At 39.1% G+C, this 26,513-nt stretch overlaps 1 protein-coding gene and 1 pseudogene across 2 annotated transcripts in view; both read left to right on the top strand.

Annotated features, from left to right (window-relative positions):
• Positions 1 to 26,513, top strand: part of LOC307143792 — an 838,852-nt pseudogene that overhangs the window by 407,584 nt on the left and 404,755 nt on the right. The gene's annotated exons all lie outside the window — the stretch shown is intronic.
• On the top strand, positions 14,638 to 24,721 carry LOC307127817 (uncharacterized protein). The gene is made up of 3 exons (XM_079819267.1): positions 14,638 to 14,700; positions 15,361 to 15,571; positions 23,433 to 24,721. The coding sequence occupies exons 2-3, from the start codon at positions 15,412 to 15,414 to the stop codon at positions 24,386 to 24,388; spliced, it is 1,116 nt and encodes a 371-aa protein (XP_079675393.1). The 5' UTR covers positions 14,638 to 14,700; positions 15,361 to 15,411; the 3' UTR covers positions 24,389 to 24,721.

Below are 26,513 nucleotides of genomic sequence, written 5' to 3'. Positions count from 1 at the left end.
GCAGGCTATGATTAGACAGTTAGGGACCCCTACGTTTTCTTACACTTTCAGCGCAGCCGAAATGCGATGGCCTGAAGTGATAACGGCGATCAAGGCCCAGCAAGGTGAGCAGATTGACTTTTCTGAGCTTGACTGGACGACGAAATGTTAAATTCTCAGAAGCAACCCCGTCACTCTGATGCGCATGTTTGAAAAACGTGTGGACACGATAATGACACATCTGCTCTTGTCGCTTGCACAACCCATTGGTAAAGTCGAGGATTACTTTTACAGGGTCGAGTTTCAAGCTAGAGGTATCCCACACATTCATCTTCTCGTTTGGATAAAGTATGCACCAGAGTTTTAAAACGATCCTGATAAAGTAGTATAACCTGCCTGTTGCCCGATTCCGACGCTGATCCTGAGCTTCATCTAATTGTCACCGAAGTTTAGCTTCATAGTAGGAACCACTCCAAGTCGTGTAAAAAAGGTAATTTATTGTGTCGATTTGGGTTCCCTAAGCTACCGGTGACTACACCACGATAACTTGTCCGCGACCGCAGCGTCCTGAAGAAGAGGATGACACGGAGGCTTCTTCATCGGGAAGCTGCATGTCTAAAACCGGTATCGCTCATCCCCGACCACAGAACCCTGAAGAGGAGCAAAAACAAAGAGACAAGAGAAAGAAGACGGCGAGACGGGAGGCTGCGCAAAAAGCCATGAGCGACGTGCGAACAAAACTCAAGGCGGTGTGGGATTTGTTAAATGATCCCCAAGCCTCTTTTAACAGTTTGTCAGAGCCACTGACAAAGTGTAAATGGCCGTCGATGATTACACTAACTTCGTCGAAGCATTGTCCTCTTCCAATGTGATTTTGCTTAAGCGCGATCCAAAGGAGTCTTGGGTGAACGAATACAATCCCGATTTTTTGAGGGCGTGGAACGCCAACATGGACATTCAGTATGTTCTTGATGCTTTTAGCTGTATCATGTACGTACATGCTGTCGTACATTTCCAAGCCGGAGCACGAAATGGGCGACTTGCTAAAAAAACGTAATCATGGGTGTGCCGAAAGTAACGTTAACGAGGAGGACGAGATGAAGCACATAATGCAGGCGTACTCCAAACATAGGCAAGTAAGCGCTCAGGAGTCTGTAGCACGAACATGCAGCTTACCATTGAAGAAGTGTTCACGAAGCGTTGTGTTTATACCGACGGACGATGACGCGCTTAAGATGAGTCTCCCCCTTAGCGCCCTACTAAATAAAGATCCCGATTCAGAGGATGTCTGGATGTCAGGGATCATCAATAAGTACAGAGCAAGGCCTCAAACCCGAGAGTTTGAAATGATGTGTCTGGCAGATTTTGCTTCAGAATGTCACATCGTGTATGGTCAGCAAACCAAAGGCAAGAACGTTCACCGGCTGCTCAACGGTATGGGTTTTTTCCAGAAAAGAACCGTCGGTAAGGCTGCAGTTATTAGGCATGCGCGCTTTTCAAAAGAAAAACAAGCGGAAAAATTTTACAGTAGGCTACTTTATTTGCCCCATCGTTCCAACGAACAGCTAAAACCTTTTTTTTAACCAGTTTTACAGTAGTGCAATCGTGGAGCTTTCTACGCACCCGGGTCTCCTGATACCTGTTAGTGCCATAGTGCAAGCACACCAAGACAAGTTTGAGAAGCACAGCGACAAAGTGGAGAAGGCAATCGATCAGCTGCAACAGCAAGGACCGCTTTTGAAATCTAAGTCGATCGCTTGGAGTGCATTGCGAAACGAGAAGACATCGATCCTGATGACGAGAATGTTGTACAAGACGATGTTCCAGAATATCAAATTCTTGAACACGGAGATGGAGTTGTACCACGAGTAGAGGAACCCCAGATGAGTGTTGAATTTGCTAGGAAGTTGTTTCGAAGTCTCAACAAGATGCAGGCAGCCATATTCTGCCAGTGGTGTCAGAAGCGTGTGTGGGGGCATAATCCAGAACCTTTTTACTACTTCGTAACGGGTGGTGCTGGTTGTGGCAAATCACACGTCATCAAGTGCATATACACGGAAGCAACGAAAATTCTACGTCAACTGCCTCGACTCTGAGAGGAAGGGGATCTCTCTGTGCTTACGGTGCTCTTGCGTTCAATATTTCCGGTAAAACGCTGCATTCCATTTTAAAACTTCCAAGGAACCTGAAGCCGCCGTATCAAGGACTTGGAAATGCTCTAGATGAGCTACGAGCTAGGCTACACGACATCGAGATTCTGATCATTGATGAAGTCTCCATGATTTCGAAGCATCTTTTTGCCTACATAAATTGGAGATTTCAGCAAATCAAAGGCAGCAAGAAACCTTTCGGTGGAATCTCTGTACTCGCAGTGGGGGACTTTTACCAACTGCCACCTCTGGGTAAAGCCAAACCCCTGTGTGTGTATGAAAAGGATGTTCTGGACTTCTGGAAAGACCATTTCCAAATGATTACCCTCTTAGAGATTGTGCTTCAGAAAGAGGACCTTGCTTTTGCCCAACTTCTGAACCGGCTACGAGTTAAGCAGAAGTCTGACGATCTTCGAGATGACGATAGAGCGCTGTTACTTCAGGCCGTGAAGAACCCCGAAGACTGCCCAAGTAATGCACTACACATATTTGTCACCAACAAGGAAGTCCACTGACACAACACCCAAACGATCCACGCTCTTCACACTGACATCGTAACCGTCGATGCCGAAGACTACCGGAAAGACCCAAGGACGGGAGGGATGAAGAAACAGAACAAGCCTGTTGTCAGAAAAAAGGACGACTTGCTCGACACCATCAAAATTGCGCTGGGAGTGTGCATAATGGTGACCAGGAACCTGGACGTTGAAGATGGAATCGTCAACGAATGTTTTGGGAAGATTTACAATATTGTCCGCAAGACAAAAGATGGAATCGACTCCGTTCAGATGCTTGGACTTCAGCTGGACAATGCCAACGCAGGCAAGAATCACCGCAGAAGGGTGCAAGGTGAAGAAGACGACTTGGTCTACATCGAGAGATCAGAAGAAAGTCTGAGGAAAGGAGCAGTTCGTCGACAGTTCCCCATCAAGTTGGCCTACGCCTGCACGGCTCACAAAGTTCAGGGCATGACCATGCAGGATGCCGTAGTCACTGAACAAGATTTTTGAGCCGGGAATGGCCTATGTCGCCCTCAGCAGGACGACCTCGCTCCGTGGACTACACATCACAGACTTCAGCGAAAAGAAGATTCTGCAATCACAGCCTCGTTGCGGAATATGACGAGAGCGTTGTTTGTAGGAATCATGCCGCTTCTGCAGAAGATGAGGGAAACCCACATGGATCAACACTTCACAATCATCCACCACAACACCGAAGGACTGTCGTCGCACATTGAGGACATCAGAAGCCATCACAAACTGCTTTTGTCAGATATTCTTTGACTGACGATATCAAAGTTTGTCGTCATCAAAGTGGATAGTCCCATCCAATTGACAATCGCTGCCGTGTACAGGCCACCGCACTACGGATTGGAAGACTTCTTGAAGAACGTGAAGAGTCTGTTGGATTATTTGGACATAGCGGACAAACATCCCGTCATTGTCTGTGGCGACTTTAACGAGGACCTCCTTGTCACGGGGAAAAAAGCTGTTCTGGATTTATTTCAGTCGAAAGGATACACGCAACTGATCACCACCGCAACAACTAAAAAGCACACACTACTGGATCACATCTACGTCTCGCATCCGGATTTGTGCCTTCAGGTGGGTGTGTTACATAGTTATCATAATCCGGTGTACTGTGTTTTTTGCGTAGATGAGTTTTTGTGGTAGATGGGTATTGCGTTTAGGTAGTATGCCATACGGGACCAATCCATTGGGCCACTGAATCTGCATTAACGACAACAGTTGGGGCTACAACAGCCTTAGTCCTGATGGGTTGGCGGCGCGTATGGTTGTGTTGAGAGGAGCCATACAGAACCATAACAGTGAGGCTACGTCAGCCTATGCTATGGGTTGGCGGTTAGCGTATGGTTGTGTTGCGGTTAGATTGTATCGTGTACGGTTATGGTTAAGGTTTTAGCTAGAAAGCAGGATAGTAGCCTCAGCAGCAGGAAGGTGTGGCAGCTCCAGGGAGGACACTAGACGGTGAAGGCAGCAGCAGATGCAGTAAGGAGCAGCGTGGCAGCTCCAGGGATTTTGGAGACGAAAGCAGTGGTGTCTGCGACCGGATACGAGTGTGCATTATACCACCTAAAGCTAAGCGTTTAACAATCTTGCTTCAGTCACTGTACTACTGCACACCATAACCACATTTGGAGGAAAATGTAAATCTTAATCTAATTTTGATTTTGATGTTTTTCAGCAGCCGGCCAATTGAAGTCAGAATGTCTGGGAAGATGATGACAAGCTGGCCACCAGCATGTATGTGCATTTCTTTCTGTAAGGTTTAGTTGTGAGTTTACTTTGTATTTTGGTTTATTAGTACTTGTGTTTTCAGTGATACCAATATTCATTAATCAATTTCATGCCCAGAGGACGGTACAAAATGTGTATGGCATTGAGGACAATGCTAAAGACGGAAGAAGCACAGGTAGAAGCACAGGGGTAAAGTATGTCAATACTACTGGTAAGTGTTTCAGTGCATTTTATTTAGTTTGATTTTAAGGAATAACAATGCCAATATAAATGCAAAAAAATAAATAATGTGCAATACTAAAGTGTTTTTTTCTCCTTGTGTGCATGTGTGTGTGCGTGCGTGTGTTAGATAAAGAATGAATGGAGAGTGAATGTTCCTTTCCAAGGATTGCCACCTTGCCATTGGTGGAAAGGCTTGTGTGTTCCAGGGATCCCTACGGCCGTTTCACACTGCAAGCGTGAGCAGTGCATGAGCTTCACGTCAGCGTAACTACACCATCACTGCAGCGGCAGACGCACGAGAGTATTCACACTGGAAGCGTTTGCACAGCGTCACAGAAGCGGCTCCAGTGCTACATATTAATTATCACTTATATCATATGAGTATTTATTTTCAAACGCGCACTCGATCGGGTTTGCTTTTGGTAGTGCTAGAGGCTACCTTTCTGTGTTACATAATAAGCAGGCAGGGAATCCCAGGGAGGAGGCAGGAACTAACACAAAACAACACTCAAGACAACAAAAGAAAACCAAGCAAATAAAAACTGGCGAAACTAGAACACCAGAAACAAATGATAAACTAAATACAAGGACAGAGCCATGTGCTTAGACACAACACAAACATAGAAACATTAAACAAGAACACAGACAAGGCTGCCAGGGCAGAACCCTGACATAAACAGGGAGTGCAGAATTATTAGGCAAATGAGTATTTTGACCACATCATCCTCGTTATGCATGTTGTCTTACTCCAAGCTGTATAGGCTGGAAAGCCTACTACCAATGAAGCATATTAGGTGATGTGCATCTCTGTAATGAGAAGGGGTGTGGTCTAATGACATCAACACCCTATATCAGGTGTGCATAATTATTAGGCAACTTCCTTTCCTTTGGCAAAATGGGTCAAAAGAAGGACTTGACAGGCTCAGAAAAGTCAAAAATAGTGAGATATATTGCAGAGGGATGCAGCAGTCTTAAAATAGCCAAGCTTCTGAAGCGTGATCATCGAACAATCAAGCGTTTCATTCAAAATAGTCAACAGGGTCGCAAGAAGCGTGTGGAAAAACCAAGGCGCAAAATAACTGCCCGTGAACTGAGAAAAGTCAAGCGTGCAGCTGCTAAGATGCCACTTGCCACCAGTTTGGCCATATTTCAGAGCTGCAACATCACTGGAGTGCCCAAAAGCACAAGGTGTGCAATACTCAGAGACATGGCCAAGGTAAGAAAGGCAGAAAGTCGACCACCACTGAACAAGACACACAAGCTGAAACGTCAAGACTGGGCCAAGAAATATCTCAAGACTGATTTTTCTAAGGTTTTATGGACTGATGAAATGAGAGTGAGTCTTGATGGGCCAGATGGATGGGCCCGTGGCTGGATTGGTAAAGGGCAGAGAGCTCCAGTCCGACTCAGACGCCAGCAAGGTGGAGGTGGAGTACTGGTTTGGGCTGGTATCATCAAAGATTTGCTTGTGGGGCCTTTTCGGGTTGAGGATGGAGCTCAACTCCCAGTCCTACTGCCAGTTTCTGGAAGACACCTTCTTCAAGCAGTGGTACAGGAAGAAGTCTGCATCCTTCAAGAAAAACATGATTTTCATGCAGGACAATGATCCATCACACGCGTCCAAGTACTCCACAGCGTGGCTGGCAAGAAAGGGTATAAAAGAAGAAAATCTAATGATATGGCCTCCTTGTTCACCTGATCTGAACCCCATTGAGAGCCTGTGGTCCATCATCAAATGTGCGATTTACAAGGAGGGAAAACAGTACACCTCTCTGAACAGTGTCTGGGAGGCTGTGGTTGCTGCTGCACGCAATGTTGATGGTGAACAGATCAAAACACTGACAGAATCCATGGATGGCAGGCTTTTGAGTGTCCTTGCAAAGAAAGGTGGCTATATTGGTCACTGATTTGTTTTTGTTTGGTTTTTGAATGTCAGAAATGTATATTTGTGAATGTTGAGATGTTATATTGGTTTCACTGGTAAAAATAAATAATTGAAATGGGTATAAATTTGTTTTTTGTTAAGTTGCCTAATAATTATGCACAGTAATAGTCACCTGCACACACAGATATCCCCCTAAAATAGCTAAAACTAAAAACTACTTCCAAAAATATTCAGCTTTGATATTAATGAGTTTGTTGTGTTCATTGAGAACATGGTTGTTGTTTAATTATTAATGTTGTAAAATTAATCCTCAAAAATACAACTTGCCTAATAATTCTGCACTGCCTGTAGAGGGTACCCGAATCGTTAAGGACGGCTGATTTCAACGACGTCGCACACATTCGTTCTCCTCTTGCGTTGCAAAGACAGTGGGATGTTTTTGCTGTTGAGCGAGATTTCGTTACAGTGCTCTGTTTGAGACACGTTGCTTTGAGTTCTATAGAGCACGGTTATTACTCTTCTGACTGATTTTCTTATTTCACATATCTACTTACATTTTTTCTTTTTTCTTTTCTTTTTCTTTCTTATCAGTTAAATGTTCTCAGTGAAATCGTCTTTTTCCTGTATTTCTTTAAACGCAAGGGGTCTTCGTAATTCTGTCAAAAGAAAAGCTCTCTTACTTTTTTGTAAAAACAAAAACTCACATTGCATATTTTTGCAAGAAACGCATTCTAACCCCGATGACGTGAAGTTCTGGACGAGTCAATGGGGGGACAGAATCATCTTCAGCCATGCCTCAACACATTCCGCAGGAGTTGCAATACTGTTCAACAACCTGCCAGGCAAAATTGTAAAGGTAAAGACAGATTCAAATGGCCACTGGGCTTCAGTTGTTCTGAACATTAATGATGTTTTGTTTATTTTATTCAATGTATATGGTTACAATAGTGCTCCCCTAAACAACAAATTATTGTCTGAAATTTCTGACTCTTTATTTAAATTGAAACTTGTGTATCCAACTAGGGCTGGGCGATATGGAGCAAAAAATATATCTCGATATATTTTGCTATATCTCGATATACGATATATATCTCGATCTTTACAGGAAAAATAACCCCCCAAAAACTACTGCAAAAACAAATATGCCAAATACCACAAAGTCTTTTTTTTTATTGAAGTGCAAAGAGGTAGGCAGTTCATGTAGGAACAAAGTAGGGATGCAACAATACAGTAAGTCCACAGTTCAATACATACCTCGTTTTTTTTTACCACGGTTTTCGGTTCGGTTCTGATGGCTAGTCGCATTAGATTTTTGCTATTCTACTCTTAGCTGAACAGCAAGAGCTTAAGGAGGAAATTTTTTTTTTTTTTAATTGCAATACTCTTTCTTTATTTTACTTAAAAGACTTGAAAAACCTTACTTAAACTTAAAACTTTACTTTTTAAAAAACTTGTACACATTCCTAGTGTACTGTATAATATAAAACAAATATATATTTATAAAGATTTACACTGGCAGCTCAGAACTGTACAGCAGCATGTAAGTATGAGATTGAATTAATAAATGTAAAAATAAAACACTACATAGACTTCCCTATAAAATATACATTGATTCTTATTAAAGCTACTGTATTAGTTTTTCAGTCAAGAGCCGTGAATGATTTTGTCTTTGTCTTTTGTTATTTTATTAACCACTAAAGGAATAGTTCACTCAAAAATGAAAATTATGTCATTGATTACTCGCGCTCAAGTTGTTTTAAACCTGAATAAAGTTCTTTCTTCTGTTGGACAACATATATTTTGAAGAATATTGGAAACCAAACAGTTGCTGGTCCCCATTGTAGGAAATAATAATATGAATGTCAATCGCTACCATCAGCTGTCTGTGTTCAACAGAAGAAATTAATACAGGTTTGGAACAACATTGGAGTGAGTAAATAATTACATCATTTTAGAATGAACTGTCTCTTTAAGGACAAGCGGCAGCGTGTTCACTATAGGCTGCCCTGCTGTCAATTTAAGACTTTCACGCATCTAATATACAAACACACGCCGATTTTACTTTCACTTTAGACATAACCGACTGTTTATTTTAACCTTGTGTGTATTTGACAGTATTAGCGCAGTAAGATTTAGTCCAGTAATCACTTGTTTGACAGGCTTTTAGTGCGCGCGCTCGGGAAAGCGCATGCGGTGCCCTACGCGCAAGGCTTTAAAACGCATGCAAATAATGAATTTTCATTCAAAAATAAAACAACTCAAATCAAGGGCATAGTAAGTAACCTTCTCCAGCAAGCAAGCATCTCTCTCTCCGTAGTGTACAGTCGCGGGTGTTCTTGTCTCGCAAAGTAATGCTGCCTAGGTAAACTGTATCTTGGATCAAGTGTCTGAGAACCAACTGTCGGCATTCATGGCAGTAGACATCTGTCTGCTGTTCGTCCGACGCCTTAAAACCGAAGTATCTCCAATGGAACGAGTTCTGTAGCCTCGGAGCTGGTTGCGGACGCCGCCATGACAACACGCTAGGGGAGGGGGAACAAAAGCAAGGAGGCGGAGGGCGAGCGGGCGGGGGCGAGCACAGCACAGAGAAGGCAAACAAGCAAAGTGGCGGAATCAGAATTAAATATAAACAATATATCGATATATACGATATGTCAAAATCCATATCGTGTTTAAAAAATATCTCGATATATTTTAAATATCGAGATATCGCCCACCCCTATATCCAACTGATAATATTATCATAGGAGTAGATTTCAACATGGTTATAGATGAAGCATTAGACCGCTTTCCACCTAAGTTTAGTACTTCTCACCCCAATCTTAACTTTCTCAATTTTTGTTTGAATAATAATGTAGTGGATGCTTGGAGGGCTGGGAATCCAAATCTTAAACGATTTTCCTGGTTCAAACCCAATATGACTTCCAAATCGAGAATTGATTATTGGTTAACCATGTCTCCATATCTGCAGCACCTTTAACAGATCACTGTTGCATTTTTTTTATCCTTCTACTCAGCCAAAAGAGAAACACATAACAAGAGTTACTGGAAATTTAATGCTGATTTATTAAAACATAAAAACTTTTGCTCGCAAATTAAATCCATAATTGATGATATAGCATCGCATAAGGATCTTATTTCATTTACAAGCAGATGGGAATATTTAAAACACAAGGTTCGAGAATTTTCTATACAATTCAGTAAAACATTGAGTAAGGCCAGAACACAATTGGAATTAGAATTAACAAGAGAATTAAATTATTTATGTAATAAAAGTGAAATGGACAATGAAAATAAATTACAAATTTTATCCTTGCAATCCAAAATTGATGATTTGTATACTCAAAAAGCTAAAGGAGCATATGTAAGATCTAGAGCTAGATGGATAGAGAAAGGGGAAAAAAAGTAATAATTATTTTTGTAGACTTGAAAAAAGGCGGCAAGAAAAAAATGCCTTAAATTCTGTTTATGTGAATGGAGTTATAAGTACCTGCCCAAAAATGATTTCTTCAGAGATTTTTCAATTTTATAGTTCATTATATAGCTCATCCTTCTCTGTATCAGACTGCAACATTTTTTTTGATAATATACACACTAGCATACCACAATTAGACCAGGAATTTAGAGATTTATGTGAAGCTGACATTATAATAGAGGAAGTAGATAAAGCAATTGATAAATTATCTTCAGGGAAATCCCCAGGCCCAGATGGCCTCACCTCTGAATTCTATAAATTCTTTAGGGAAGATTTAAGAGAACTAATGTTTAAAGCCTTTCTAGAGTGTATCCAAAATAATTCACTGTCTTCAACTATGAAACAAGGATTAATTGTTCTCATCCCCAAACCAGGTAAAGATGCACAACATATAGATAACCTTCGCCCCATCACTTTACTTAATTGTGATTATAAAATCTTAGCTCATATATTTTCAAACAGATTAAAACAATTTTTACATCTAATAATTAGTGAATCACAGTCTGGCTTTATAAAAGGCAGATCAATACATAATAACATCAGATTAATTTTAGATATCTTGGATTATTGTGAATAGATTGAGGATGATGGCTATATCCTTTTTCTAGATTTTAGGAATTTTATATTTAGCTCTCTTGAAAAATTTGGTTTTGGTAATAAATTTGTTTATTTTATAAGAATGTTATATAAAGATATCAATAGTTCTATTTCGCTGTCATTTGGTACATCCCAAAGATTTAATATCTCGCGAGGAATAAGACAAGGATGTCCCATTTCCCCTTTTCTATTCATCTTAGCAGTAGAAATGCTTGCTATCTTGATAGATAGAAACAGCAACTTTGATAAATTGAATGTGTTCGGAAGTCAAGTTGGTATTAGTCAATTAGCTGATGATACGGAGATCTTTCTAAAAGACCAATATCAAATTAGTAAAGCCACTCAATTAATTAACTTATTCTCCAAAGCTTCAGGTTTGCACTTAAATGTAAATAAATGTGAATTATTTGCAATTCATGGAAGTGAATTAGACTCTTTATGTAACATACCAATAAAAACATCTGTGAAATACTTGGGGATAACTATTACTAGAGACAGTAATCAAAGTGTACAAGAGAATTTTGTTAAAACATTTTCAAAAGCAAAAATTATTCTCAATAGCTGGATTCAAAGAGATATCTAAATTTTTGGAAGAGTTTTGTTAACCAAAATGGAATTTCTCTCTAGATTTGTTTACCCAGCCTCCTCTTTACCTATCCCACCCCACCTACTAAAAGAATGCAACACTGCAATTTTTAACTTTATCTGGAAAAATAAGCATCATTATATTAATAAAAATGATTTAATTCACAGCTATGAAGAAGGGGGATTAAATGTTATTGACATAGAATTAATGAATAGTGTTTTAAAAACTCAATGGTTAAGATTGTTTATTTGCAATACAAATAGCATATGGTTTACTATCTCCTCTTCAATATTTGGGAAAGTAGGTGGCTTGGAGTTTTTGATTAGGTGTGACTTTGAGTTGTCCAAATTACCTCTTAAATTATCTGCATTCCATAAACAAGTTCTTTTATATTGGAAATTAGCATTCTCTCACAATTTCAGTCCCAACAAAACTTGTATTTGGAACAATCGCTTTATTTTACACCATAATAAATCTTTATTTTATGAAAATTGGGTTCAATATAACATTCTTTCCCTATTAGATATGATGGACAACTATGGTAATATTCTTAATTACAATGATTTTTGTTTGAAACATGGATTTGTATGTCATCCTAAAGAGTTTTTCACAGTTGTAAATGCCATACCAAAAAACTTGGTATTATTGGTGAAAGGGATTCTTTCATACTACTCTGTATCATTCTCTCTTCCCTCTCCTTGTCTGGGTGAACTGTCTATTAAAGATTATAGATGTAACAATAAATATATTAGAAATATCTTCATTGATAAGCTTCATCCGAATAGAATTAAACGTTACTACATTTTCAAAGATTTTAACCCGGAAGAAGTGAAGGAATTAAGAATGAGTTATCTTGCTTTTCCTTGTCTCCCTAAGGTGAAAGAACTTCATTTTAAAATAATAAATGATATATACCCATCTAAAGAATTTATAAAATCTAAATTTGACATTGACGAAAACTCCTGTCAATTTTGTGAAACTGATATTGAAACCACTGAGCATATTTTTTTTTCTTGCAACTATTCGAAATTGTTTTGGTCTCAATTATATAGTAAACTGTCATGTAGTATTACATGTATAAATCCCCTAGAATACAAGCAAATTAAATTTGGTGTACTTAAAAAAGATTGTTCACAATATTTTTTGATTAATAACCTGTTTGAACTTGGTAAACACTTCATTCATAAATGTAGATTTTTGAAAATCCCACCCTCTTTCCCTCATTTTATTAACAAACTTAAAGTGTTTGCTACTTCACTTCATACACTTTCAAATGAAAAGGCAATCAGAGTTGCTGATTTCTTAAATGAGCTATGTACAATATAGCTCTATGTAACTACCCCTTGCAAGAACCTACTTATTTCTATAAATGTCAGCTTTTATTTATTTATTTTCTTTAATCTTTTTTTTTTTGTATTCTGATCTTCTTGATTGTTTGATTTGAGAATTCATTGCTGTTACATGTCATTTGCATCTATGTCTGCTTCTTGGAAATGTGTTCATTGTTACTGCTTGTTTAATGCCAATTTTGTGTGTAAATTTGTTTACTTTCAATAAAAAAAATAAAAAAAAAACAAGTCTCGGTGAGTCCTTTGAAGGCAGCGTCGACCGCGCACTTCAAAGTACACGGCCTTCAAAGGATGCAGCCCCTGAATTGGGACACAGCTGATGTTTCTCCGTCGCTCTGCATATGTCATCTCCCTCATCGCTCTGATTGGTTTTAGGTCTATCCAATTGCGTCGAGAGGTATTTGAGCGACGCCCCTTTGGAAATGATTTGTCTATGAAGCTTTGCCAGACCATAGCTCAGTTACTACTGAGAATGGTCTGGTTTTAACCAGGCTAGTTAGTTAGGCTATATTTAAATGAGATCTATTGACTGATAGGTATAGACAGTGACAGATAGGATAGATATAGTGACACATTCATATGTTAGATAGTGACAGATAGCACAGCATAAGTGAGATATAGAATTATATAGAGTCATAGGTGATATATAGATATATTCATAGAATAGATAAAAATTGGAGGCTCCACATAAGAGATGCCGTACATTTTTTTATTGCTGAACAAGTAATAATTTACAAACAGCATGGCAATAACAGAACATTTTTGTATTACAAAATACAGATCAGGTGCTTGAAAGTACAGTAGAAAAATATATCAGATGCCGTACATCTGTGGTGTGGGAGCATTTCCATTTGGAAACACCAAAGTGAGCTGTGTGTATTGTTATAGGCAGCTAGCCTTGATGCACCATTTGAGGAGCACTCATCCTGGCATTTTGGAGGGTGCAGACTCAGGGCACAACAAGTCCCCCTTCAACAGCAGAGCAAATAATATTTTGGTAACACTTTACAATAAGGTTCATTAGTTAACTACATTAGTTTACATGAACTAATAATGAACTGCACTTAAAAAGCCTTTATTTATCTTTGTTCATGTTAATTTCAACATTTACTAATGCATTATTAAAATCTTGTTAACATTAGTTAATGCACTGTGAACTAACATGAACAAACCATGAAGGGCTGGATTTTTATTAACTAACGTTAACAAAGATGAATTAATGCTGAACAGAGGTGTTGTTCATGGTTAGTTCATGTTAACTAATGCATTAACTAATGTTAACTAATACAACCTTATTGTAAAGTGTTACCAATATTTTTTATAAAATAATATAAAAATGTTATGTAACAAATGTGACACATTGTGGCTTTATTCATTTTAATAATGTTCATTTTTCACGGCCACAAAAAAAAAACAGTTAATCACAATGAGGAGGCTACAGGTTACACAACCAAGATCATGTAGTTGTCAGACAGATGTTAAAAACAGATGTTTTTGATAAAATCCGAGAGCTCACTGACCTCTCTATAGAAATCAAATCAATTAACACTGTCATTTCCTAGAAAGGAAGTAAAGACATTAGTAAAACAGTCCATGTGACTGCAGTGGTTCAACCTTAATGTTATGAAGTGACGAGAATACTTTTTGTGTGCAAACAAATGAACAAAAATAATGACTTTATTCAACAATGTCTTCTCTTCTCTGTCACTCAAAAATTATTGAGATTTTATATTACATATTTATTATTTAATAATATATTTATCATTGAGAATATCTAGATGTAGATCTATATATCTACATATTTAGATGTAGAATCTTAGTCTACATCTAAAAATCATCAGTCATAATTAGTACACTTATTTTCAGGTATTTTTAGACTCAAATGAACTTTATAATGAATATATTAATATATTATATAAATAATGTATTCCCCTAAACAATACAGTTTTAACTTTTAGACAAAGTCTCTCAGTCTTTATTAGTTTCCTAATATTTTCAACACATCATTGAACAACATGTATTTAACCAATACATTCAACTCTGAATTACTGTCATCTCTTGTATTATTTCTATTTGTGCACTTCTGTGAATGGAGACTGTAGAGTGTAGTGAGTGTGTGAACGGGACTTTTATTTTGGTGTGGTGATGTGACGTCATAAGGCCGCGCTCCTGCATCTGTTGTGATTCGGCTGAAGAAAGGTTTGTGTTTTAAGTGTTTAAAACTATAGAAACCATCTGCAAAGTTTTACAATCAACGCAGATCGAATTATTTATTATGAAATGTAGCATTGCATTGCTTTATCTAACATTTATTAACGTTGTGTGAGCAAAGTAACAGAAGGTGCGTCTCATTTCTATATTGTAAATCAGTTCATCATATAAACATGAGTTCAGTCTCTGGAGAGTAGAGATGATGAGAGAAACTGAGCTTTATCACACTCTCTAGTGTTCATTATTAGTGTGTAGTGCTAGTGTTGAGTGTGACTGAGACTGAACTAGAGCTGATAGAGACTCAGTTCATCATATAAACATGAGTTCAGTCTCTGGAGAGTAGAGATGATGGAGAAACTGAGCTTTATCACACTCTCTAGTGTTCATTATTAGTGTGTAGTGCTAGTGTTGAGTGTTACTGAGACTGAACTAGAGCTGATAGAGACTCAGTTCATCATATAAACATGAGTTCAGTCTCTGGAGAGTAGAGATGAGAGAAATTAAATAAATATATAGTGTTTGTGTAATTTGTTTTCTTTTATTAGTTTGTAGTGCTAGTTTTGAGTGTTACTGAGACTGTTGATACTGAACTAGAGCTGATTGAGACACTCAGAGATTTAATGTGGATTTATTTTTCGTCTTAAACAGGACAAACACACAGAAAAAGTCCTGGAGAAGCGGCTGAGATCATTAATAAAGATGATGTTTATTAAAGAGGAGAGTGAAGACCTGAGGATTGAAAATGTATTCAGTTTGAAACATGAAGAAACTGAGGAACAAACAGAGAAAGAGGAGAGAGAAGACATGAAGATTGAAGAAACATTGAGTGTCAAACATGAAGAAACTGAAGAACACTCAGGTTGGTTTTATTCTCAAAGCTGAACTCACTCATTTGATATTTTCAAGTCTACACGCTCACAGATCCTCTCATTATAACAAGCAAAGCTTATACTCAATGTAAATAATTTTTTGTGCTGTTAGATTCATTGGTTTATAGAGGGATTTTCTGTCGATCACTATAACAGCTGCACTGCTTGCTTTCTGTAGTCTATACTACATTCACAATTTGAAGAAAAGTTTTGTCATGTTTCTTAAGAGGACCAACGTCCACATATACCGCAAAGTTTCAGGAATGACGAGCGCTTTTAATTGACTGAATCCGCTTTCCTGTTCCGCGAGTCGCTCCTGAAATGGCCTAGACCAGGTAAACCCAGCCCAAACTGCAGGCGATTTGATTTCGGCCTGTACCTCAGGCTGGAAACTTGTACATATTTCTATCCTGCTTCTGTTACAAATTTGCGGGGACCAATCAGAAACCGGCTTATTCACCTGGCGCGCTATTGGCGGGTTTAACACAATGACGGATAGTTCGGTGCGCGCGTGTAACCGAGTGCAATCTTTAACAGTTCAGTCGTCTTGTTTCAAGAACCGAACACACTTCAATCCGAGTTCCCACACTCGCCCCCAGGGTATTTGTAACTTGCTTTTGCAAAATCTTTGCACTCACATCTAGAGCTACACTTATGTCAATAACCAGTCAAGAAACTAAGATGTTAAAGGGATAGAAACTTCTGTCATCATTTACTCCCCCTCAAGTTGTTCCAATCCTGTATGAGTTTCTTTGTTCTGCTGAACACAAAAGAAGATATTTTGAATAATGTTTGTAACCAAGCAGAGAGAGCAACCATTGACTACCATAGTATTTTTAGTCAATGGTTGCTCTCTCTGCTTGGTTACAAACATTATTAAAAATATCTTCTTTTGTGTTCAGCAGAACAAAGAAACTCATACAGGTTTGGAACAACTTGAAGGTGAGTAAATAATGACAGAAGTTTCATTTTTTGGTGAACTATCCCTTTAACAAGTAAAACGTGACAGACATATTCTCTTCCATTTCTACTCTGTTAAAGAAAAGTTGTAATGTTAGCTTTTAGACACATCAAAGGGGGAATTTCCTTAGGCCAGATTTTGCTCCTGATTAGATTAGATTAGATTAGATTCAACTTTATTGTCATTATACAAGTACAAGGCAACGAAATGCAGTTTAGGTCTAACCAGAAGTGCAATAGCAGCAAGTGCAGGATATACAATGGTTGCGTAAGTGCAGGGCATGGAAATGTACTGAATATATATAAATATGTATAAATAAAGAGATGGTTATTACTATAAACAGAACTGAATTTACAGGTGAATATATACAGTGAGTAAATATACAGATGGCTATTACTATAAACAGAATTTTACAGATAGAGGTATACAATAATATGTTAGGCTAATATGAGGAATATAGCAGTGGATTAAGGTAGTGCAATAAATTATGGACAGAGCTATCCGAAAGAAAGTGTAAAAGTGCAGTGGAAAGTGGTTGCATATTACAGTTAGAAGTACGGTGCAAAATGCAAACAGTGGTACTATAAATACAGTCGGCAGTGCAAATGAGCATAATCCAGTAAAGATATGGTGGTGCAAAATGTCCTTGAGGATGCTGCGAGCTCGATGCAGACAGCGTTTCTTCTGGATGTGCTTGATGGCAGGTAGTGGAGCACGACATGTCCGCCGAGATGTGGATCCCCAGGAACTTGAAACTGGAGACGCGCTCAACAGCCATTCCATTGATGTGGATGGTGTCGTGTGTGCCTCTTGACTCTTTCCTGAAGTCCACAATGAGCTCCTTCGTTTTGGTGGTGTTGAGGAGCAGGTTATTATCAGCGCACCATGTGGCCAGGTGCTGGATCTCCTCCCTGTAGGCAGTCTCATCGTTGTTGCTGATGAGACCAATCACCGTAGTGTCGACCGCAAACTTGACGATGGAATTAGATCCATACACAGGCTTGCAGTCAGAGGTGAAGAGGGAGTAGAGAAAAGGACTTCGCACACAGCCCTGTGGTACACCAGTGTTGAGTGTAATGGATGTGGAGCAGGTGGATCCTGATCGAACATTCTGGGGTCTGTCAGTTAGGAAGTCCAAAATCCAGTTACACATTGAAGTGTTGATGCCCAGGTCTCCAAGTTTGGCTATTAACTTGGTTAGTATGACAGTGTTGAATGCTGAGCTGAAGTCAACAAACAGCATGCGTGCATACGTGTTCTTATGGTCCAGATGGGTGAGCACAGAGTGCAGTGCCATGGAAACTGCATCCTCTTTGCTCCTATTGCTGCGGTAGGCAAACTGGTGTGAGTCCAATGTGGATGGTAGAGAGTCTTTTAGGTGTTCCAGGACCAGCCGCTCAAAGCACTTCATAACGTTGGGTGTGAGTGCTACAGGGCGGTAGTCATTAGGGCACCTCGGGCTGGAGTGTTTCGGCACTGGCACAATGGAAGTGCGTTTAAAGCATGATGGTACAGCTGCTTGGGCAAGAGACAGGTTGAAAATGTCTGTAAAAACCCCAGCGAGCTGCTCCGCACATGCCCTGAGAACACGTCCAGGGATGTTGTCTAGTCCAGCAGCCTTGTGCGCGCTGATCCGGCTCAGTGCCTTGCAGACATCTGTGGAGGAGAGTGTGATTGGTGGGTGGTCAGCTGAGTGTTTGAGCTTGGTGGCAGTTTCTCTGTTGTCTCTTTCAAAACGAGCATAGAAGTAATTTAGCTCGTTCAGGAAGTTGACTGCGGGAAGTTGACATCAGTGGCTGCGGGGGTGGACCGGGTTTGTATTCGCTGATGGCCTGAATGCCCTGCCACATGCGTCGAGGGTCAGAGTTGGAAAAGTGTCCCTCTATCTTTAGCTTGTAGCAGTGCTTGGCCTTTTTGATGCCCCTCTTCAGGTTTGCTCTGGATGTACTGTAGGCTTGTGCATCACCTGATCTGAAGGCAGTGTTGCGTGACTTCAGCAGGAGTCACACTTCCCTGTTCATCCAAGGCTTCTGATAAATGTACCCTATACAATAGCCTACTCATCAAACATTCAGTGTAAGTGTAAACACATGACATAACATTATTTAATATTTGAATCACAGCATTGACAACACAAGTGCATTTTACCTCAAACTTGCGACTAGTTAACTTTCTAAAGTAGCACTGACAAAATTATATTCTGAATTAAAAATATTTTTATACCACTTTTTAATGTGTGATTGTGTAAAGGTGTTCACGAGATGCCAACCTTTCGCGAACTTGCTTTCAACGGCGAACACTCGTTCTCATGGAGACGGCGGTGTGCACGGAGTGGAGGGGCTGTGTGTGTGTGTGTTGTGTGTGTGGCGCGCAGGGGCGTAAATCGCAGAGTGGATGGGGGGGACAGGACCCCCCCTATCTGAGGGCTGTCCCCCCCTAAAAACCATGCTGAGTATTGTAAATAATATAACAATATATATTTAAAATAAATGTGTAAGTAGTAAAACAATACAAACGCAAACGGGACACAAAAATGCGTTTTAAGTTTAGAAACATTTTGAGTCCCCCCTTGCCTCACAGTGGTTTGATCCACCTTGCACCTCAACTAACGTTACATAGAACGTAGAAAAACTACCACACAGCAGACAGCAGTTGTGAAACACCAGTAAGTCAAGGCTATTTTATTCACTTTAAACGTCAGATGAAGTGATTCTTTTCTCTTTAATACAGATTAGGCAAAACACTGTTAACATCACTTGCCCACCGCCGCACCGCTCCGCTGTATAGTAATAAAATCATTGAGTTCAGTTAGAGAACTGACAAAACAATTAAAAACTGAACGGGTCTGCTCAATACAGCACGAGCCGAACGAGCAAAATAGCTGACAGACAAGATTATCGAAGATTTGGTTTCAAAGTGTAAAAGCGCCTATTTAAGGGAGTGTGTCATTGTACTGTTTTGTTGTTGTGTTTTTCATTACGAATAATAGGCTATTGAACCCAAAATTCAAGCAACCCGCCCCCAAATTAAAAAAATTGAAGTTCAGTCAGATCTGTGTAGGGTTTTGCTCAATATGATGATAAGTGGCAGATCAGAGGCTTCTGCAGTTGAATATCTAAATATCTGAATATCATAGTATAACATACTATGTGGAGGACGCAAGATAATTGAATAATTATAATATGACTGCGTGGTGAACCTTAATCGTATGTAAACTACTATCGCTTTGTGTTGTTGGTCAGATAAAATGACAGAGAAAAGAAAAACGGAGATTAGATTATTAGATAATTTTTCAGTGCACCAAAACGGCAAATAAGTACGAAATGTTTTATTTTTTTTTATTTTTTTTTTGTGGTACACATATCCTTACAAGTACGATTCTGGCTGTATTATTTGTGTCCCCTTCAAAAATTGCTCTTTTCTAAAAATCTCTTCTCTTAATCTAAAACTTTTAGATTAAATTTACGCCCCTGGTGGCGCGTGTGTATGTGAGAGAGACGCGTGAGTGAGAGACGCAGGGGAAGGAAATGCAGCTGAAGGTTATTTGCTCAATGAAAGACATTGATGAAGACGAAAACTAAGGACATTTAATCTATAATTTTATTTTAGTCAGTTTTGCCAAACACACATTACAGTTTTGGTTAGTTACCATTTTTTTGTAATGCCTCGTTTTTATTTTTATTTCAGTTAATGACAACCCACCTAGTTTTCGTTTTTTCGTTCGCTTTCGTTAACGATTAAAACCTTGGTAACGATGAGACGAGATGAAGTTACTTGCAGTAGTGCTCCGGTCTGCAACGCTGTATCATCTTGATAGCACAATGACTCTTTGTACTTCTGTCCAACTTCCGACTTTTCGGCTATTTTTTTGTAGCTGGTGTTGGAAATTGCCGTTTCCTCCCCAGTTGTTTGGTTTGTCAATAAGTAGACGCAAGAGATTCAGTAAAAGTATAAAAGTAACTTGAAAGTTTAATAAAGCAAAATCAGATCAGTATGCAGTTTTTATTCTTGTGTTGGTGACGCCTTTCTCCTGGTTCGATGAACACCTTCCAATGGCCTTCGCTCCTCTCGACCTCCCCTATTTGGCATCTGCACACAAAAACATACCAAGCATAGCCGCTCCCCCACTGCCAGATCAATGTTTCAAATACTTTCGCTTTCAGAGCATGCCTCTAGTTAATTCATATGGTGACTGGCTTTAGTCACCATAGGCCTCTGCTTTAAGTGGTTACACAAGCATATTAAAAGATTCCAAACATATTGTAATATACCAAACATAGTTAACCTTTTTAGATAACACATAATTGTCCCATAAAACATAATTATCCCACACTGGATATAAATCATTTGTTGCGTCTAAATATGAATGAGGATAGGGTTATTGATAAATCGAATTGTTATTGTTGTTCTTATTATCATTTAGGGGGGCTTAGGAACATTTTGGGGTAGCTTCAGCCCCCCTAAAATAGGCCTAACGACGTCCCTGATGCTGAGGATACATTACAACTTACTGTCATGTGGTGTAATCGCTAAATCAGTGTTTCAACGAGGGAAAGACGTCAATATAACTGCTTGTAAACTAAACAATGTCATGTAACGTTAGCATCACATTTACCTCAGGCAGTCATTCAGTGTCAACATATATTTAGTGAAAGAGTTGATTTCTCTAGTGAATAAAATTATGCTCTATATTAGCCGTTATATTCATTATATTCTACTTAACCTGTTAGTGATGTCGTGATTATTTCATGCATGTTAAATAAACCTGTCGTGAAAATGACCTACACTGTGTATAAAATTATATTTCAACAATGAATTGGAGAAAAAACTATTTTATAATTGGAGTTAAGGGTACTGCACACGGTGCGATTTTTCTAAATCCTCTGCGAATGTTGCTTGTCAGACTGTACGAACACGATCCCTGATGTAATACATGTCACACTGTAGGATCTCAGTTGTCATTATGTCAGACTGTACGACAGTCAAACGCGAAAACGGACGCAAGCAAGAGACTCGTACGGACTGAGTTTTACGTCATCAATCCGTGACACGTTCAGTAACGGTGAGCCGCATTCACAGACACAATGGTAGCGTTCAGCAAACAACAAAAACAAGCAGTGGCATTTTTCATTCACCTGACTCTTTTCGACATGTTCCCTGGTGTGCAGCTGAAGCTTGACCTGACAGAATTAAAGGGGTGGTAAAACACATTCTTTCGAAGGCTTGATTGTGTTTGTGGGGTGCACTGTAACGTGTTCATGCTTCGTTTTAAAAAAAATTGCATTATTTTTCATAAATTTTACCTTTATTCTACACTACTCTGTCCCTCTTTGTAAAAACGGTATGAAGCCAGTCCCTCAAAAATACGCAATGGGCTCAGATTGGTTAGCTGGCCCAGTGTGTTGTGATTCGCTAACCGCCCTGTGCACGTTTGTCGGAAACGTCCCGCCCCTTACCTTTACCGGTAGACTGTGCTTTGGGTAGTACTAGAAACAATGGCATCAATAAAATCATACCAATTTGAGCCCGAATCGGACCCAGACAATTTTAGTGAAGATGATCGAGCAGAACCTGTTCAGTCCTCAAGAGTAAAGACTGCGGATCTATAGTGATCGCTACTGAATGGCACCGTTACTTTTGTATTTTTAGAACGATTATAGCCAAATATCAATACATAAAAGCTCTAAGAATAATTTACACTAATGCCAAGTTCGCTGTTGAGATTTAAAAAAAAGTTTGTAACGTTAGGTGTTTGTCGGATAACGTTAAGTATGAATGAGCATTTAACAAACTGGTTTGCAGAGCCAAACAGCGTTGTCATCTGTTTACTTCCTTGCCACAACGTACAATTAACAATACAGACTATTACAGGAAAACACATCAACGAAAAATAAATCATACTTACAGGTTGTGGCCCGTAAACAGCTTCTGTTTTTGAATCCATCCTTCAGGACAAGCCGCTGTGCGAATCCTGCATTGAACTCGCGAAGATTGTGGAAGCTTTCCTCCGTGAATATTGCAGCGGGAGCCCTGGCAGTGTTTGTCTCGTGCAGCTGAACCGCGGCTCGTGTATTGCAAATACAGACGGATATTGTCCATTATGTCACATTTTCCGGTCTTCTCATCCGACCCCTGTTCCCCTCTGTCTCATACACACACGCATATAACATGATGTTGTATGTTAAACGCACTGCAACGCACCCCCGTCCCTAGGAAGGCTGAACAAAGTGGACCTGCAACTTTGTTGATGAAAATAACAGCGTTTCGTCGGCATTGCGGCAACAACACTCCAGCCTACTAACCACAACAACGCTTTCCCGCGGCGATACAAAATGGCCTCGCCCCCCCTTATTTAATATTCTCGGAGGAGGGGTTTATGTAAATATTGGGGCTGGTGATGTCAGAGACCCTGGAGGAATGTCTAGTAGTCCCTACTGGCCGTTTGCTGTAGTCCTTAGAAATTGATTTCTTTAAAAGCAAATATCTCCCTTTGCTTTAAACTTTGAACATTGTAACTTTGCAGATGTTGTTTATGCTCAAACAGCAACATTACACATTAGCTAAAGTTAGAAAAGTCAAATCGTGGTTTACCAACCCTTTAAATAGCAAATCGAATCATAATATCTGTCAGAAAAATCGCAATTAGATATTTTCCCCAAATCGCAAAACCCTATATTACAAACCACTTCAATAACAACTGTGGCAGTGTCCTGAACACATAGAATCCAAACATGATGAAAAGAGAGTTTGTACATTTTCCTAAAGAAATGTAACCCCTCTTTCTGTAGCTTACTGGGAATAGGATGTAACATACATGTTTCTGGTTTAATGTCTTTGTCTGTTGTTTTGTGCCATTGAACTGCGGTTAACTTTTTTTTTGTCTCTTTTAGATCTGATGGCACTAAAAGTGGAGAGCCAAGAACTAAATCCAATGGAAGAGAAAGATCCGTATGGGCAACATCATGATTTCATAGCTGGAGAAAAATCTTTTAGTTGCTCACAGACTGAAAAGATTTCCTCACAAAAAAAGTCTGGAAAGAGTTTAATTGAAAAACAGCACCTTAAAGTCCACAGGAAAATGAACACTGGGGAGAAGCCTTACACCTGCCAGCAGTGTAGAAAGAGTTTCAGACGTAAAGGAAACCTTGAGGAACACATGAGAATTCACACTGGAGAGAAGCCTTACACCTGCCAACAGTGTGGAAAGAGTTTCACTCATAAACAGTCTCTTAAAGTCCACATGAGAATTCACACTGGAGAGAAGCCTTATACCTGCCAACAGTGTGGAAAGAGCTTTACTCGAAAAGGGCTTCTTAAAGGCCACATGAGAATTCACACTGGAGAGAAGCCTTACAGCTGCCCACAGTGTGGAAAGAGCTTCACTCGAAAAGGAACCCTTCAGGAACACATGATAATTCACACTGGAGAGAAGCCTTACACCTGCCAACAGTGTGGAAAGAGTTTCACTCATAAACAGTCTCTTAAAGTCCACATGAGAATTCACACTGGAGAGAAGCCTTACACCTGCCAACAGTGTGGAAAGAGCTTTACTCGAAAAGGGCTTCTTAAAGGCCACATGAGAATTCACACTGGAGAGAAGCCTTACACCTGCCCACAGTGTGGAAAGAGCTTCACTCGAAAAGGAACCCTTCAGGAACACATGAGAATTCACACTGGAGAGAAGCCTTACACCTGCCAACAGTGTGGAAAGAGTTTCACTCATAAAGTAAACCTTGAGAAACACATGAGAATTCACACAGGAGAGAAGGCTTACACCTGCCAAGAGGTAATGACCCCTTCCTCTCAAAACATGACTCTGCACCAGTGCACAAAGCAAGATCCATAAAGACATGGAAGTGGAGGAACTTGACTGGCCTGCACAGAGTCCTGACCTCAACCCCGATAGAACACCTTTGGGATGAATTAGAGCAGAGACTGAGAGCCAGGCCTTCTCCTCCAACATCAGTGCCTGACCTCACAAATGTGCTTCTAGAAGAATGATACAATAAAATCCCGTAAACACACTCCTATACCTTGTGGAAAGCCTTCCCAGAAGAGTTGAAGCTGTTATATCCGCAAAAGGCTGGCCAGGGTTAGTTCACCCAAAAATGAAATGTAATTTATTCCTCACCCTCATGCCGTTCCACACCCGTAAGACCTCCGTTCATCTTAGGAACACAAATGAAGATATTTTTGTTGAAATCTGAAGGCTCAGTGAGGCCTCCATAGGGAGCACAGAAATGTACACTCTCAAGATCCATTAATGTACTAAACACAATTTAAATCAGTTCATGTGAGTACAGTGGTTCAATATTAATATCATAAGCAACGATAATATATATATATATATATATATATATATATATATATATATATATATATATATATATATATATATATATATATATATATATATATATATATATATATATATATATATATATATATATATTTTAAGAATCTTAAACATAAATAGCCACACAAATGTGGTCCAGGAAAAGCGTACTTTGATTATCTTCACTGCATGCATATTTAAAGGTCCCGTTCTTCGTGATCCCATTGTTCAAACTTTAGTTAGTGTGTAATGTTGCTGTTAGAGCATAAATAATACCTGTAAAATTATAAAGCTCAAAGTTCAATGCCAAGCGAGATATTTTATTTAACAGAAGTTCCCTTTCAAAGCCTACAGCGAACGGCTGGCTTGGACTACATCCTGGTACTTCCTGCAGTAATTACGTCAGTAGAACAGACTAACCTCCGCCCACAAGAATACGATAAAAAGGGGGCGTGGTCTTGTTGCTGTCCCACGTGGAGAAGAGGACGGTCACGTGGAGAAAAGGAACTGTAGCTTGAGTGTGTTTGTCGCCATGTCGTCGAGACGCTGTTATTTTCATCCCGGAGTCAAATCACCTTTGTTTGGCTTTCCCAGGGACGCTATAGAGATCATTCTCCCGTTAAGAGGCGTGACCTTTCCGTACAACTTGCGCTAAGCTGCTGTCAAATCACAACACAGGAACCGCTGGCACAATCAGAACTCGTTACGTATTTCTGAAGGAGGGACTTCAGAGAACAAGGAACTCATCAGCCCGTTTTTAGGACAGTGAAAACAGCGGTGTACAGATAAGTACATTGTGTGAAAAATACTGTGTTTTTTTTTACACGCGAAACATGAACACGTTATATTGCACACTGTAAACACAATCAAAGCTTCAAAAAAACACGAAGAACTGGACCTTTAAAACAAAATGAAATATAACATTCAACCTATAAATATGTGGTTCAGGCAATATGTGGATATGTACTCTGATTATCTTCACTGTAATAAAATGAAATATGACAAACACAACTCTCTTTTTGTTAAACATCAGTTTTAATAATCAATAATGGCCATTATAAAAGTATAAGTAAAAGGTATAGGAAGCTCTCCAATAAGAAATAAAGCAAACCATTCAGTCAAAAGTACAAAGTCAGCACTTTAGTAGGCTATGGTGGTAAAGTTAAATGTGCAAGGCATGTTTATTTATATATCACATTTCATACACAATGGTAAATCAAAATGCTTTATAGGACTGGGCGATATAATCAAAAAATAATATCTGTATTTTTTGTTTGAATGGCGATACACGGTATACATCCTGGTATTTTATACGTTTTCCTATTTGGATGCAAAAAAATCAGTATAAAACATTTTTTTAATATATGTTTTTACATCCTGCTCAGTGATGTCCTAAAAACAATGTTGATATTGAAATCTATAAACCAATACAGTGAATGTAATGTAGGCTATATTATGTGCAAATTGGAGGTTTACAATTAATAATTTTGTTTTTAAATTCACTAAACTAAAAATGAAAATAAAAACAAAAACAAAAGCATATTAGCCTATATTTATATATTACCACATTTTAATCAGGGTTCCCGCGGGGTCTTAAAAAGTCTTAAAATGTCTAAAATTAAATTTTTTAAATTTA

Source organism: Gobio gobio (genome assembly GCF_949357685.1).
Source record: "Gobio gobio genome assembly, chromosome: 1".
NCBI lineage: Eukaryota > Metazoa > Chordata > Actinopteri > Cypriniformes > Gobionidae > Gobio > Gobio gobio.
Note: the sequence above shows the minus strand (reverse complement) of the source record. Positions and strands in the feature narration are given on the sequence as shown.